Here is a 13,434-nt window from a genome sequence, read left to right on the forward strand (position 1 = left end):
GGATGGAGCTAGAGTCATACAGAGTGAAGTAATTCAGAAGGAGAAAAACAAATATCGTACATTAACTCATATATATGGAATCTAGAGAAATGGTACAGATGAACCACATTGCAAGGCAGAAATAGAGACACAGATGTAGAGAACAAATGTATGGAAACAAAGGGGGGAATGTAGGGGGATGAATTGGGAGATTGGGATTGACATACATATACTAACATGTATGAAATAGCTAATAAGAACCTGCTGTATAAAAAAAATTTTTTTAAACGGTGCATTTTGAAAACAAAAATAGAAACATGCATGTGATCCATCAATATCACTTCAGGAATGTATCTTAAGGAGATGATTAGACAAGTTTCAAAATCTGTATGTAAAAGGATGTTCATTACAATTTTTTTATGATAGTAAAAAAAATCAGAAAAAACCTAAATGACCAACAATTGAGAAATGCATAAATGGGTTATGGCACAGCTAGTTAATGGAATATTATATTGTATGTAGCCACTTTAAAAAAAAGACTAATAGAAATTTCACCTTTCTGAGGCTCAGTTTCTTCATTGGGATAGTGAATAATGTACATACTACCTCACAGGTTTACTGTAAGAATTAAGGAAGACTGAATATGTAAAATCCCCAGCCTAGGCATGGGACATAGGAATTACATAACAGAAATTTTTTTCCTTTCCCTTAGATGACATGAAGTCAACCACTGCAGCATATTCTTACTTTCATTTTTCCTATTCTCACCAGGAATGAAAGAAAACCAGATGTAAGGGTTTTCCCATCATCTGTCCTTCTTCATCCACTTAATCAGTGTTATGTTAACAACTGTCATGGCACTTAACAAGTAGCTAATTATTTTCATACCACACTTGTGGTTTTAAAGGCTCTTTTTTCCTTCAATTATACATTTTCCCAATTAAGTATTCAATGATGGACTGAGTGGAATCCAGAATTGCTGACCTATCCAGAGAACTCACTTTGCTTGAATGCCAGTTACTCACGTAATGCCATGTCAACCTGACTGATGATACCAGGCAATGGAAAGCACATCCACTAGTCTGCTCTTTCTTCTCATAACTTGCTACTTTCATAGCCTCATCCAAAATGCTTGTCAAAGTATTCCATATGATAACCACTGTGCAGTGTGTTCTTAGTCCTAAAAGGGCCAGATGCTTGGTCAAGAACCTACATTTAGTTCTGGTAGGCTGTCTTGGTCACATGTTACATACATATTGGAGCTTACAAGATAGGCCTACACCTAGTTGTAAAGAATAAACTTGACAATTATTCATACCCCTTCATGAGACACTGGGGAATCAGAGAGATCCATGGGAACTGACATTATCTGGTACAATGCTGCCCTGTCCAATACAGTAGCCACTAGCCACATGTGACTCATTGAGCATTTGAAATGCGACTAGCATGACTGAGAAACTGAGTTGTTAATTTTATTTTCTTTATATAGCTTGTATAGCTATATATATATATATACTAAATAGATTCCCAGGTTTAAATCTTGTCAACTGTTAATTACTAACTATATAGCTATAACTTTAATCATGTTCTTTATCTTGTTCAAACCTCAGTTGCATGATTTGTAAAATGCGGATAATACCAGAACCTCACAGGGTTGTTTTGATTAGAGAATGAACGTAAAACACCTAGCCCGGGGCTCATCACATGGTAAGTCACCTTTAAATAATAGCTATTTATCAAGCTCCCCATTTTCCATATGGAGAAACTGAAGCTCAAGAAATGTCTTGTCCACAGTTATAGAGCTAGTTGGAAGCAGAGTCAGGAGCCAAATCCAGATTGTCTCACATTTTTTGATAATGAGTTTTCCTATAGAGACGAATCCTCCTCACCCCTGAAGAGTGAAGGGTGGTAGCCCAAACAACTACTCAACTGCTATAAAAAAATATCTTATACATGTAGAGAAAATGTACCTTTGTGAAGCCTATTTGTTCCTTCCGGAAATTTTCCAGGGGTTTGATCAGCAAATCACTAGCATTGTGTACCTAGAGAAAAAGAAAGAACACGCAAAATAACTTGTAGATTAGCAAGGTTCAGATTCAACATTCATTGTTACTAGGGTATTTCCTTGTAATACACCATCCTGCAAAACGTTAACTAGTTTGCTGGTTTGTTGAGTTTTGTTACTGTGTTTCCCATATTGGTCTTTTAAAATCAAATGCTTTGACGATTACCTTAAGTGAATACCATGGGAGATAGCACAGGGGAGCATTTTTCTCAAGGACAAGAGCCCTTCCTGTGGGGGAGAAGATCAGAGTGTGGGTTTTCCAGTCATAGAGACCAGGGTTCAAATTCCAGCTGTGCCACTTAAGGTAATTTGCCACTCCAAACCTTTGTCAAATAGGATCATCACAGCACCTATCTTGTAGACAAAGTACCTAGCACAGAGTAAACACTCATTGTGGAAACTGGGAAGGAGTCAGAGAAACCATCCGATTTCTTGAATTCTAAGATTCATATTTTAACATTTCTGAAATCACCATGCATCATAGTTTGTCAGTGTTTTCCCTTCTTAGCAGCACATAAAATAATGACTCATCTAACAATCAATGACATCTTGGATTTAATGAGGGAATTACTCCCTAACCCTGGAGCAGTTGAGTAACTGACCTAGCTTTATGCAAACTGGTTTCTGAAGAAATGTTAAAGTGAACATTTCGCTTAAATTAACAAAGGTTTCAAAAACTCTTCTGGGTCCTTGCTACTCAAAATATGGCCCCCTAACCAGCAGCAGCAGCATCACCTGGGATCTTGTTAGAAATGCAGAATCTCAGCCTCCACCCCAGACCTATCAAATAAGAATCCTTATTTTAACAAGGGCCCTAGGTAATTTGTGTGTACACTCAAGTTTTAAAAGCACTGTTCTAGCTTTTTAATTTGTTTTAAGTTGGAGCTATTGGTATAATTAGACATTTGGATTCATTTCCTTAACTACTCACCAAAACTTTATTCTTGCATTAAAAATATAATGGCAAATTGGGATTAAGTTGATGCTTTCAAATCTTTCAATATTTATGATGTGTCTGGGAATTAATATAACTGTACATGGAAATCAAAATCTGTGAAAATCAGAGATAACATTAATACCAAAGTTGGAGAGGTGTGGATCAAGTTTTAATTTGAAAAAGTAAACTTTTCCTCCTTAAAAAAAACCAAATGCTGTGAGAGGAAATGAAAGAAGGAACATTAGGGGCATTTCTCTGTAACTTTACTGGTAGTCTGATCTGAGTTTTTAATCGATAAATATCCAGGGTCATGCCCAGAAACAGACACAGGAAGCCTGAAGTATATGTGGGAAAGAGAAGAGAAAGGGAAGGGAAAATACATGAAAAGGCCAATTGCACCAAGTGCAAATCATTTCATGGGAGGCAAATGAGATAGCAGGAATAGCATCAGGAAAAATCCCAGTATAAATTGTTTCCAGCCCTGCCCTGGTGTGTCATAAAACCAGAACATTTCCCTCAGAACTAGGAGTGTATTACAGCATCACAGAGAATACTGGACCAGGCCTTCTAACAACCTAACTGTAAGTTCAGAACCTGACAGGAACAGCCTGTCCAGGTACTAAAAATATTGGCATTAATATGGTGTTGGAAATATAAAAACATCATATCCAGATTGAATCCCTTGCACAGTGGGCAGGTAGAGACATACAAAGCTTTGTCTTCATGTAAACCTCTTGGGAGATTTCATCTATCCAACGCAACAAGTGGGGTTTGTTTCTTCAGAGGTACGAATTAGCTGCAATTTAATTTTGATCCATTACAAGACAAGAAAATGAGGGACTGGCTTCGTTATCAGAAGAGACAAAGTGTCAGTAAGACAAGATATGTCTTTATGACAAAAATAGAATAGAGAATAGAAAGCCAGTTTTGACCAGTTCTGTATTCTCCAGAGTAAGAAGCAATTTTTAAACTACCAACAAAAAGCAACACGAATTGAGGCATTAATACATATTGTATCCAAGTCCTACAGGCACTTTGGACCTCTTATTTTCTATCCAGGTATGATTCAACGTTCAACTAAATGGGCAAACTCTCACCCAATCAAAGCTCCATGATATCAAAAATAGACACCAGTAACTATCCTTGATTGAAAACAATAATTCTCTTACTAAAAGTACCAGCCTGTCTCCTTTGCCCAATACACTCTACATTTCCATGGATTGTGAATTATGTGCTATCAACTTTGTGTACCCACCTGGAAATAAACTAAGTTATTGGTGTCATAGATTACATACAGGGAATAATTTTTCTTCTTTACTATTGTGGAAGTTTTAAAACATGGACACAAATTCTATGATACTCCTCACATTGAGAAGGAAGGTCTCCATCCCCTCTACCTTGAATATGAGTGGGTTTGTTACTGCTTTGAACAAACACAGTACAGCAGAAGGGATACTACATGACATCCCAGGCTAGGTCATAAAAGGCCAGTAACTTCCACCTGGTTCCCTTGGAACACTCCTCATGAGCCCTGAGCCACAATATAAAAAGTTGGACTACCCTGGGACTACCAAGCTAGAGAGACCAAATGTAGACATTCTTGTCAAAAGACCCGCTGAGCCCAGCCTTGCAGTCATCTCACTAAGGTGCCAGATATGTGAGTGAAGCTATTTTGGACCATCCATATCACCCCACCTCCAAGGTGAATACCACCACATAGAGCAGAAGAATCTCTGAGCTGACCCCTGCATGAATTCCTGACCCACAAAATCATGAGATAAAATTAAATAGTTTAAGTCACCACGTTTTGGAATAGGGTGTTATGTAGCAATAGATAATTAGAAAAACTATTTCCAGTTTCACGAAGATAACACAAAAGTAGCCAACTGGGAAACCTTGAGGAAGTTTGTCTTTGAATAAGAAGTGAACATGTCACTTCTAAAGAGAGTAATATGTGTCAAGCCTCTGTATGGATATTCAGCTGAGCCCTTGCATATGCAGGCACCCCAAGGATGGTACAGGTGCCAGTTTTTCATGTTCCACGGGGGATTTTCTTGCATAAGTAAGTGTGCCAGTAACTTCTCACAGAGTTCATAAGGCTACTATTTTTACATTTGGCTCTGTCCCAGTCTAGAAAAGTAGCACATGGTTCACTTAAATTGGAGTCGAGAGTTTTCCTTAATTGCATTGGAAATACTGCTCCCTGTCTCCTACAACACAAATAGATTCTCTGAACCTTTTCCTCTCTTTAACATTCATTGGTTATTATACTAATTTCTGCCAGAACATAGAGCTAGAAATGTAGGAAAATGTCGCACTGAGGATTGGCTCTTTTTTCTTTCCCATTCAGCTTTACCTTTAAACTCCTTAGAAATCTAACAATTACTCAGAAAAGCCCTTTTAAGTAAACTTGGCCTTTATTCCCTTTCTTATCACTGCATTCATTTTGTGAGCTCTCTAGGACAAAAGCTCCTGCCTACTATATCACAGTAGAAGCCCCAGCATAAGTGACATTCTAAACACATTAGTGAGTTTATCTAAAATCTGGTTCTGATTGAATAAAACCAAACTAGATAGGCCACTTACTAAAATAGAGATGGCATTCAATCTATTAGTGAAATATTGCTCAGGAATCTTTGATGGTTAACCAATTACCAAAAGAAGGCATTGAGGGTACACTGTTTTAGGTCATTCTTGGCAGTCCTCAAAGAAAGACCTTGCCATTGCCAACAGAGTCCCCTTCAGAGTTAGAAAGGCATCTAGGCAAGCCTCTTATCATTAATCATAGAGAAAGTCTGTTACCCAGACTTTTAAAGGCCACTTTCAGAGGTACTACAACCTCCCCCACTGTACTTTTTAAGAAATAAAAGCGGGGATGCTCCTCTTCATTTATTCCCTCCATAGTTTCTTCAACAATTTAAAATTCATTATGAGAATGACTAGACATCTGCAGTTGTCACATGCTAGGGCTATGAACTTCCTTCATGTTCTACTAAAGCTTCTTTGGGCCTCTTTTTATAGAAATTATAGAAAGCTGTTTAACATTTACCATATTGAGGTACAAGAGTCCTTCTACCACAGTTCCAGGAAATGAGAGAGGTGCAGTCAAGAACGATCCCTGGCATGTTGTAAAAGGCCTTAATTGAGCCTAACCTACACAGAATTCCTGTAATTAAATAGGAAATAGGGAGCCAATACTCAAGACATGACTGAAGAACTGAGGGAACAAAAGGGCAGAACATAATTAAAGACAGAAGAAAATGAGTCAGTCCTGTGGAAAACAGCCAGCAATTATGGTGAGAAAAACATCTCAAAAGGTGAATCCTTCTTCAATATTTTAGAGCTTTGTAATCGGGTAAGTAAAAGAGATCAAGAAACAACTAGGGCTGAAGAGTTGTACAGCTGACATTTCTAGTGGTATCTGAATGAAATAGGGGTGAATGTCTTTGAGATCAACATTGGTAGCAGTCCACAAACTCTTATAACAGAAGAAAATATTTAGTAGAGTGTGGATTAGCTAGTGGGGCATCTAACAGGCTCTGGGAAAACTACCCATATTGGCCTCTCTTAACTATCATTATAAGCAAATCTCTTAAATGAAGAAAATTCCCAAGTCAAATTTCCACAAGCCAAATCTTGGGGGCAACAAAAGATAACTAGAAACATTTATATAATCAGTGCTTTTTGCTATTATAAAACACTACCATATTCATTTTATCATTTGGAGTACTTACAACGAACTTAGAAGATGGGAATTTTTTCTCATCTACATATAAAGAGAGACTAGAAGAAATAAAGTGATTAGTGTGAAGTCACAAATAAGTTAGTGGCACAGCCACTATTAGCACCTAAAGATCTAATTTCCCAGATTTACGGGCCCTGCCTTCAATCCTAACTCTCTAGGAGCTGAGATGAAATGGTAGCAGTATTCTGAGAAGCCAGTATCACCCTGTTGAAAAGGAAGAGTGATTACAGATTAAAGAACTCTTGCTGTTGGAATAAATGGGTTTAACAAAACTGAGTTGCCAATACAAAGTCATCCAATGAGAGGAAGGGAAGATAGACCACTTTGTTGTCCTTAACATTGTTTCCACTTGACCCACATGCTCCTAATAAAAATAAATATTGACCAACATAGGTACTTCCACATTTAAGTCTCAGCTAGCTCTGGTGTGTGGCCAAGGACCTTCATTTTTAACAATTTCCCAGGTGACACTGGTGGTACAAGTCTAGGGACCACACAAAAAGATTATTTATTCAACTGTTAAAATAGAGTTCACAAAAAATATAAATACTTAGGAATAAATCTAACAAAATACATATAAGATCATTATGAGGAAACTATAAAACTCTGAAGAAAGAAATCAAAGAAGGTCTAAATAAATGGGAGAGATAACCCATGTTCACAAATAGTAAGACAATATTTTTAAGATGTCAGTTTGTCCCATCTATAGATTCAATGCAATTCCAATCAAAATTCCAGCAATTTGTTTTGCGGATATTGATAAACAGGTTCTGAAGTTCATATCCTACTTCAAGACTTACTACAAAGTTACAGTAATCAAGATAGTGTGGTATTGGTCCATAACATTTTTCACAGAACAAGAACAAATAATCCTAAAATTTATATGGACCCACAAAAGACCTAGAATTGCCAAAGCAATCCTGAGGAAAAAGAACAAAGCTGGAGGAATAAACCATCCAGATTTCAGACAACATTACAAACCTACAGTAATCAAAGCAGCATGGTATTGGCACAAAAGCAGATATATATATCAATGGAAAAGAACAGAGAGCCCAGAAATAAATCCACAGACATATGGTCAATTAATCTATGACAAAGTACGCAAGAATATACAATGGAGAAAATACAGTCTCTTCAACAAGTGGTGTTGGGAAAGCTGGACAGCTATGTAAATCAATTAAATTAGAACACTCCCTCACACCATATACAAAAATAAACACAAAGTGTTTTAAAGACCTAAATATGACATGGCACCATAAAATTTCCAGATGAGAACATAGGCAAAACATTCTCGGACATGAATCATAGTGATATTTTCTTAGATCAATCTCCCAAAGCAAAAGAAATAAAAGCAAAAATAAACAAATGGGATCTAATGAAACTTAAAAGTTTTTGCACAGCAAAGGAAACCACTGGCAAAATGAAAAGACAACCTACGGAATAGGAGAGAATATTTGCAAACAATGTGATCGACAAGGAGTTAACATCCAAACTATACAAACAGCTCATACAACTTAATACCAAAAGAAAATTAAAAACTGAACAAAAGACCTAAATAGACATTTCTCCAGAGACATACAGATGGCCAACAGTCACAAGAAGAGATGCTCAACATCACAAATTATTAGAGAAATGCAAATCAAAACCACAATGAGGTATCACCTCACACTGGTCAGAATGGCCATCATTAAAAAATCTACAAATAATAAATGCCGGAGAAGATGAGGAGAAAAGGGAACCCTCACACACTGTTGGTGGGAATGTAAATTGGTGCAGTGACCATGGAAAACAGTATGAAGGCTCCTTAAAAAACTAAAAATAGAGCTACCATATGATCCAGCAATCACACTCCTGTGCATATATCCAGAAAAAAATTAAAACTTTAAGTTGAAGAGATACATGCACCCCAAGTTTCACAGTGGCACTATTTACAATAGCCAAGACATGGAAACAACCCAAGTGCCCACCAACAGATGATTGGCTTAGGAAGATGTGATACATACATACACACACACACACACACACACACACACATATATATATATATACACACCCACATATCAATATACACACACATATATATTTATATATAAACATACACATAATGGAATATTACTCAGCCATAAAAAAGAATGGAATATTGCCATTTGCAGCAACAGGGATGAACCTAGAGATTATCATACTAAGTGAAGTAAGTCAGACAGAGAAAGACAAATATCATATGATATCACTTACATGTGGAAGCTAAAAAATAAGACAAATGAATCTATATACAAAACAGAAACAGACTCACAGACATAGAAAATAAACTTACAGTAACCAAAGGGGAATGGGAGGGGAGGAGGGATAAATTAGGAATATAGGATTAACAGATACAAGCTACTATATATATAATAGATAAGCAACAAGGATTTACTGTATAGCACAGGGAGCTATATTCAACTTCTTGTAATACCTGATAATGGAAAATAATTTGAATATATATACATATATATATGAATCACTTTACTGTTATACCTGAAACTAACACAATATTTAAATCAACTATACTTCAATTTTTTTTAAATTTTGTAAAAAAAAATCTTGTGATATTGCTGAAAAAATAGACAAACAGATCAATGGAACAGAATAGAGAGCCCAGATATAGAGCCACACAAATATAGTCCATTGGTCTTTGCCAAAGAAGCAAAGGTAATTCAATGGAAAAAGGACAGTCTTTTCAGAAATGGTGATGAAACAACCAGACTTCCCCATGGAAAAAAAAAAAAAAGGAATCTAGAGACAATTCTTACACTTTCTCAAGAATTAGCTCAAAAGGGGTCATAGACCTAAAGGTATAACATAGAATTATAAAACTCCTAGAAGATAACATATGAGAAAATCTAAATGACCTTTGGTTTGGCACTGATTTTTTAGATACAACCCCAAAAGCATGATCTGTGAAAGAACTGATAAGCTGGACTTCATTAAAATTTAAAAATTCTGCTCCACAAAAGACATTGTTAAGAAAATGAAAAGATAAGCCACAGACTGGAAATTTTTTTGCAATGCACATTTCTGATAAAGGACTGGCATCCAAAGTATACAAAGATATCTTAAAACTGAACAATAAGAAAACAAACAAACCAATTAAAAAATAGGCAAAAGACCTGAACAGACACCTCACCAAAGATGATCTACAGGTGGCAAATAAGCATATGGAAAGATGTTCCAAATCAAATGTCATCAGGAAAACACAAATTACAACAGCAAAGATATACCATTACATGCACATATTAAAATGGGTAAAATCCAAAACACAGCCAACATCAAATGCTGGTGAGCATGTGGAGCAACAATAACTCTCATTCAAAGCTGGTGAGAATGCAAAATGGTAGTCACTTTGGAAGACAGTTTGGCAGTTTCTTACAAATCTAGACATATCACATAATCTAGAAATTGGATTCCTTGGAAATTAATCAAAAGAGTTGAAAATTTACATCCACACAAAAATCTGCACACAAATGTGTATGGTAGGTTTTTCATAATTGCCAAAACTTGGGAGTAACCAAGATATCCTTCAATGGGTGTAGGGATGAACAAACCGTGGTACATCCATATGATGGAATATAGGTTATAATATATGCATATATATTATTCAATGACAAAAAGAAATGAGCTTTCAAGCCATGAAAAGACATAGAGGAACTTTAAATGCATATTACTAAGTCAAAGGAGCCAATCTGAAAAGGCTATATACTGTATGACTCCAACTGTATGATATTCTAGAAGAGGCAAAACACAGTAAAAAGATAAGTGTTTGCCAGGGATTTGGATATCAGAGAAGGAAGGGGGAATCACAGGGGATTTTTAGGGCAATGAAAATATTCTTTATGATGAAACTTTGATGGTGAATATATGTCATTAAGCATTTGTCAAAACCCATAAAATATTCAATAAAGAGTGAACCCTAATGTAACTATGGACTTAATAATATTGCATTGATGTTGGTTCATTAACTGAAACAAATGTACCACACATGCAAGATGATAATAGAGGAAACTGTATGGGGAGGAGAGGGGAAAGAAAGGGAGTACAGTTTACCCTTGAACGGTGCAAGGGTCAAGGGAACTGACCCCCCACACACACTGTGCAGTCAAAAGTCTGCATATAACTTTACAGTCAGTCTTCCAGTATCTGAGGTTCCACAACAATAGATTCAATTGAACTCGGATCATGTAGTACTGTAGTATTCATTGAAAAGCACCCACATATAAGTGGACACACACAGATCAAATCTGTGACGTTCAAAGGGCAACTGTATATGAAATCTCTCTGCACTTTCCACTCAACTTTTCTGTAAAATGAAAACTGCTCTAAATATTAAAGTCTATTAATATTAATAAATTAGACTTTAAATGTAAGGAAAAAAAGTTTTCACATAGATTTAAATAAAACAATCATATGTCATAAATAAAGCCCACATTATTACTTCTAAAAGCACATAAGCACATAAATAGATAATTTGTTTAAGAACACTAAAGACCACAATTTTTGTCAACATGTTCGACAGTCGAATTTAATGTCCTCTGAAATCTTATCTCACTGAAATGAATAGACTAATTTCCCTCTACCTAATGTAAACTCTCAGGATGGGAACTTGAGATAGAATAACCAGATCAATTCCCTGTCTTTACAGTACCCAGGTAATGATGAGACAGAAACTGAAACAACATAGTGTCACTCCAACCAATGAGGACAAGAAAACTTCCCAAGATCAGAGATGATCTTGGTTCTAGGCCCAGTGTTATTGACCTACCATCATCATCCTCTCGTTTTCTACTTCGTTGAGCAATTCGGCAAATTCCTTGAAGGATTCAGCTGAAATGACAGAATAAAAGATAAATCAAATTAATCATGGTACTTGATAGGCAAGTGGGCAGAAATCTATGGGAAAAGAGGTAGAGACCAGTGCCCCAAGATGATATGACCACTAGAGGAAGGTGTCAAATCTAAGGACAACAGAAGAAGGAGTTCAGTACCTGGTGCATAGTTATTTCCTTTTTCTTCTTTTGTTTTTGTTTTTATTTTGCTAATGTTCCTACCCCAATTTTTTTTGCTCCAGTTGTACTGAGATATAATCAACATATAACATGGTATAAGTTTAAGGGGATTTTGGCAAACGGTAAAAAAAAAAAAATGAGCGTAAGATTAAAAAAATGTTAAACATAGAGTTACCACATGATTCAGCAATTCCATGCCTAGGTATATTGCTAAAAGAACTGAAAACATATACAAACAAACAATTATATACAAATGTTGTTGACTGCATTATTCGTAATAGCCAGTAAATAGAAAGAATGGAAGTGTTCTTCAATTGCTGAATGGTTAAACAGTTCTGATACAGCTATTCAATGGAACAATGTGTGGCAATGAAAAGAAACAAAGGATGGATACTCAATACAACATAGAATAACTTCAAAAACATTATGCTCAGTGAAAGAAGCCAGTCACAAAAAGCCACATATTGTATGATTTTGTTTAAATGAAATGTCTAGACTAGGCAAATCCAGAGAGACAAGAAGTAAATCACTGGTTCACTGAATGTAGGGGGAAGGTGGGAATAGGGACTGATGCTAATGGATTTGTGGTTTCTTTTGAGGGTGTGAAAATGATCTGGAATTGTATTGCAGCGATGCTTGCACAACTCTGTGAATATACTAAAAGCCACTGAGTTGAGGCTGGAGGGGAAGATGGAGGAAGAGTAAGACACGGAGATCGCCTTCCTCCCCACAGATACACCAGAAATACATCTACAAGTGGAACAACTCCTACAGAACACCTACTGAATGCTGGTAGAAGACCTCAGACCTCCAAAAAGGCAAGAAAGTCCCCACGTACCTGGGTAGGGCAAAAGAAAAAAGAATAAACAGAGACAAAAGGATAGGGACGGGAGCTGCACCAGTGGGAGGGAGCTGTGAAGGAGGAAAGGTTTCCACACTAACTAGGAAGCCCCTTCACGGGCGGAGACGGCGGGTGGCGGAGGGGGAAAGCTTCGGAGCCGCGGTGGAGACCACAGCAACAGGGGTGCGGAGGAAAAAGCGGAGAGATTCCCGCACAGAGGATCGGTGCCGACCGGCACTCACCAGCCCGAGAGGCAGGTCTACTCAACCGCCGGGGCAGGCAGGACTGAGAGTTGAGGCTTGGGCTTCAGTCAAGCGCAGGGAGAGGACTGTGGTTGGCGGCGTGAACACAGCCTGCAGGGGGTTAGTGCACCACGGATAGCCGGGAGGGAGTCCAGGGAAAAGTCTGGACCGGCCAAAGAGGCAAGAGACTTCTTCTGCCCTCTTTGTTTCCTGGTGCGCAAGGAGAGGGATTAAGAGCACTGCTTAAAGGAGCTCCAGAGACGGGCGTGAGCCACGGCTAAAAGCACGGACCCCAGAGATGGGCATGAGACGCTAAGCCTGCTGCTGCCGCCAACAAGAAGCCTGTGTGCAAGCACAGGTCACAATACACACACCCCTTCGTGGGAGCCTGTGCAGCCCGCCACTGCCAGGGTCCCGTGATCCAGGGACAACATCCCCGGGAGAACGCATGGTGCCCCTCAGGCTGCTGAAACGTCACGCTAGCCTCTGCCGCCGCAGGCTCACCCCGCACGCCATACCCCTCCCTCCCCGTGGCCTGACTGAGTCAGAGTCCCCGAAGCAGCGGCTCCTTTAACCCCATCCT

General features: G+C 37.8%; 1 protein-coding gene across 1 annotated transcript in view; it reads right to left on the reverse strand.

The window, feature by feature from the left end:
* The window catches only part of OPHN1 (oligophrenin 1), a gene marked incomplete at its 3' end in the record, with an annotated part of 592,087 nt that overhangs the window by 340,502 nt on the left and 238,151 nt on the right, over positions 1–13,434 (reverse strand). Inside the window, exons 4-5 of the mRNA XM_082864786.1 lie at positions 11,525–11,586; positions 1,950–2,021 (exon numbers count right to left, since the gene is read on the reverse strand). Of these exons, the coding sequence (XP_082720912.1) occupies positions 1,950–2,021; positions 11,525–11,586 (134 nt within the window). The remainder of the gene's footprint in view (positions 1–1,949; positions 2,022–11,524; positions 11,587–13,434) is intronic.

Source organism: Leucopleurus acutus (genome assembly GCF_964270905.1).
Source record: "Leucopleurus acutus genome assembly, chromosome: X".
Classification (NCBI taxonomy): domain Eukaryota; kingdom Metazoa; phylum Chordata; class Mammalia; order Artiodactyla; family Delphinidae; genus Leucopleurus; species Leucopleurus acutus.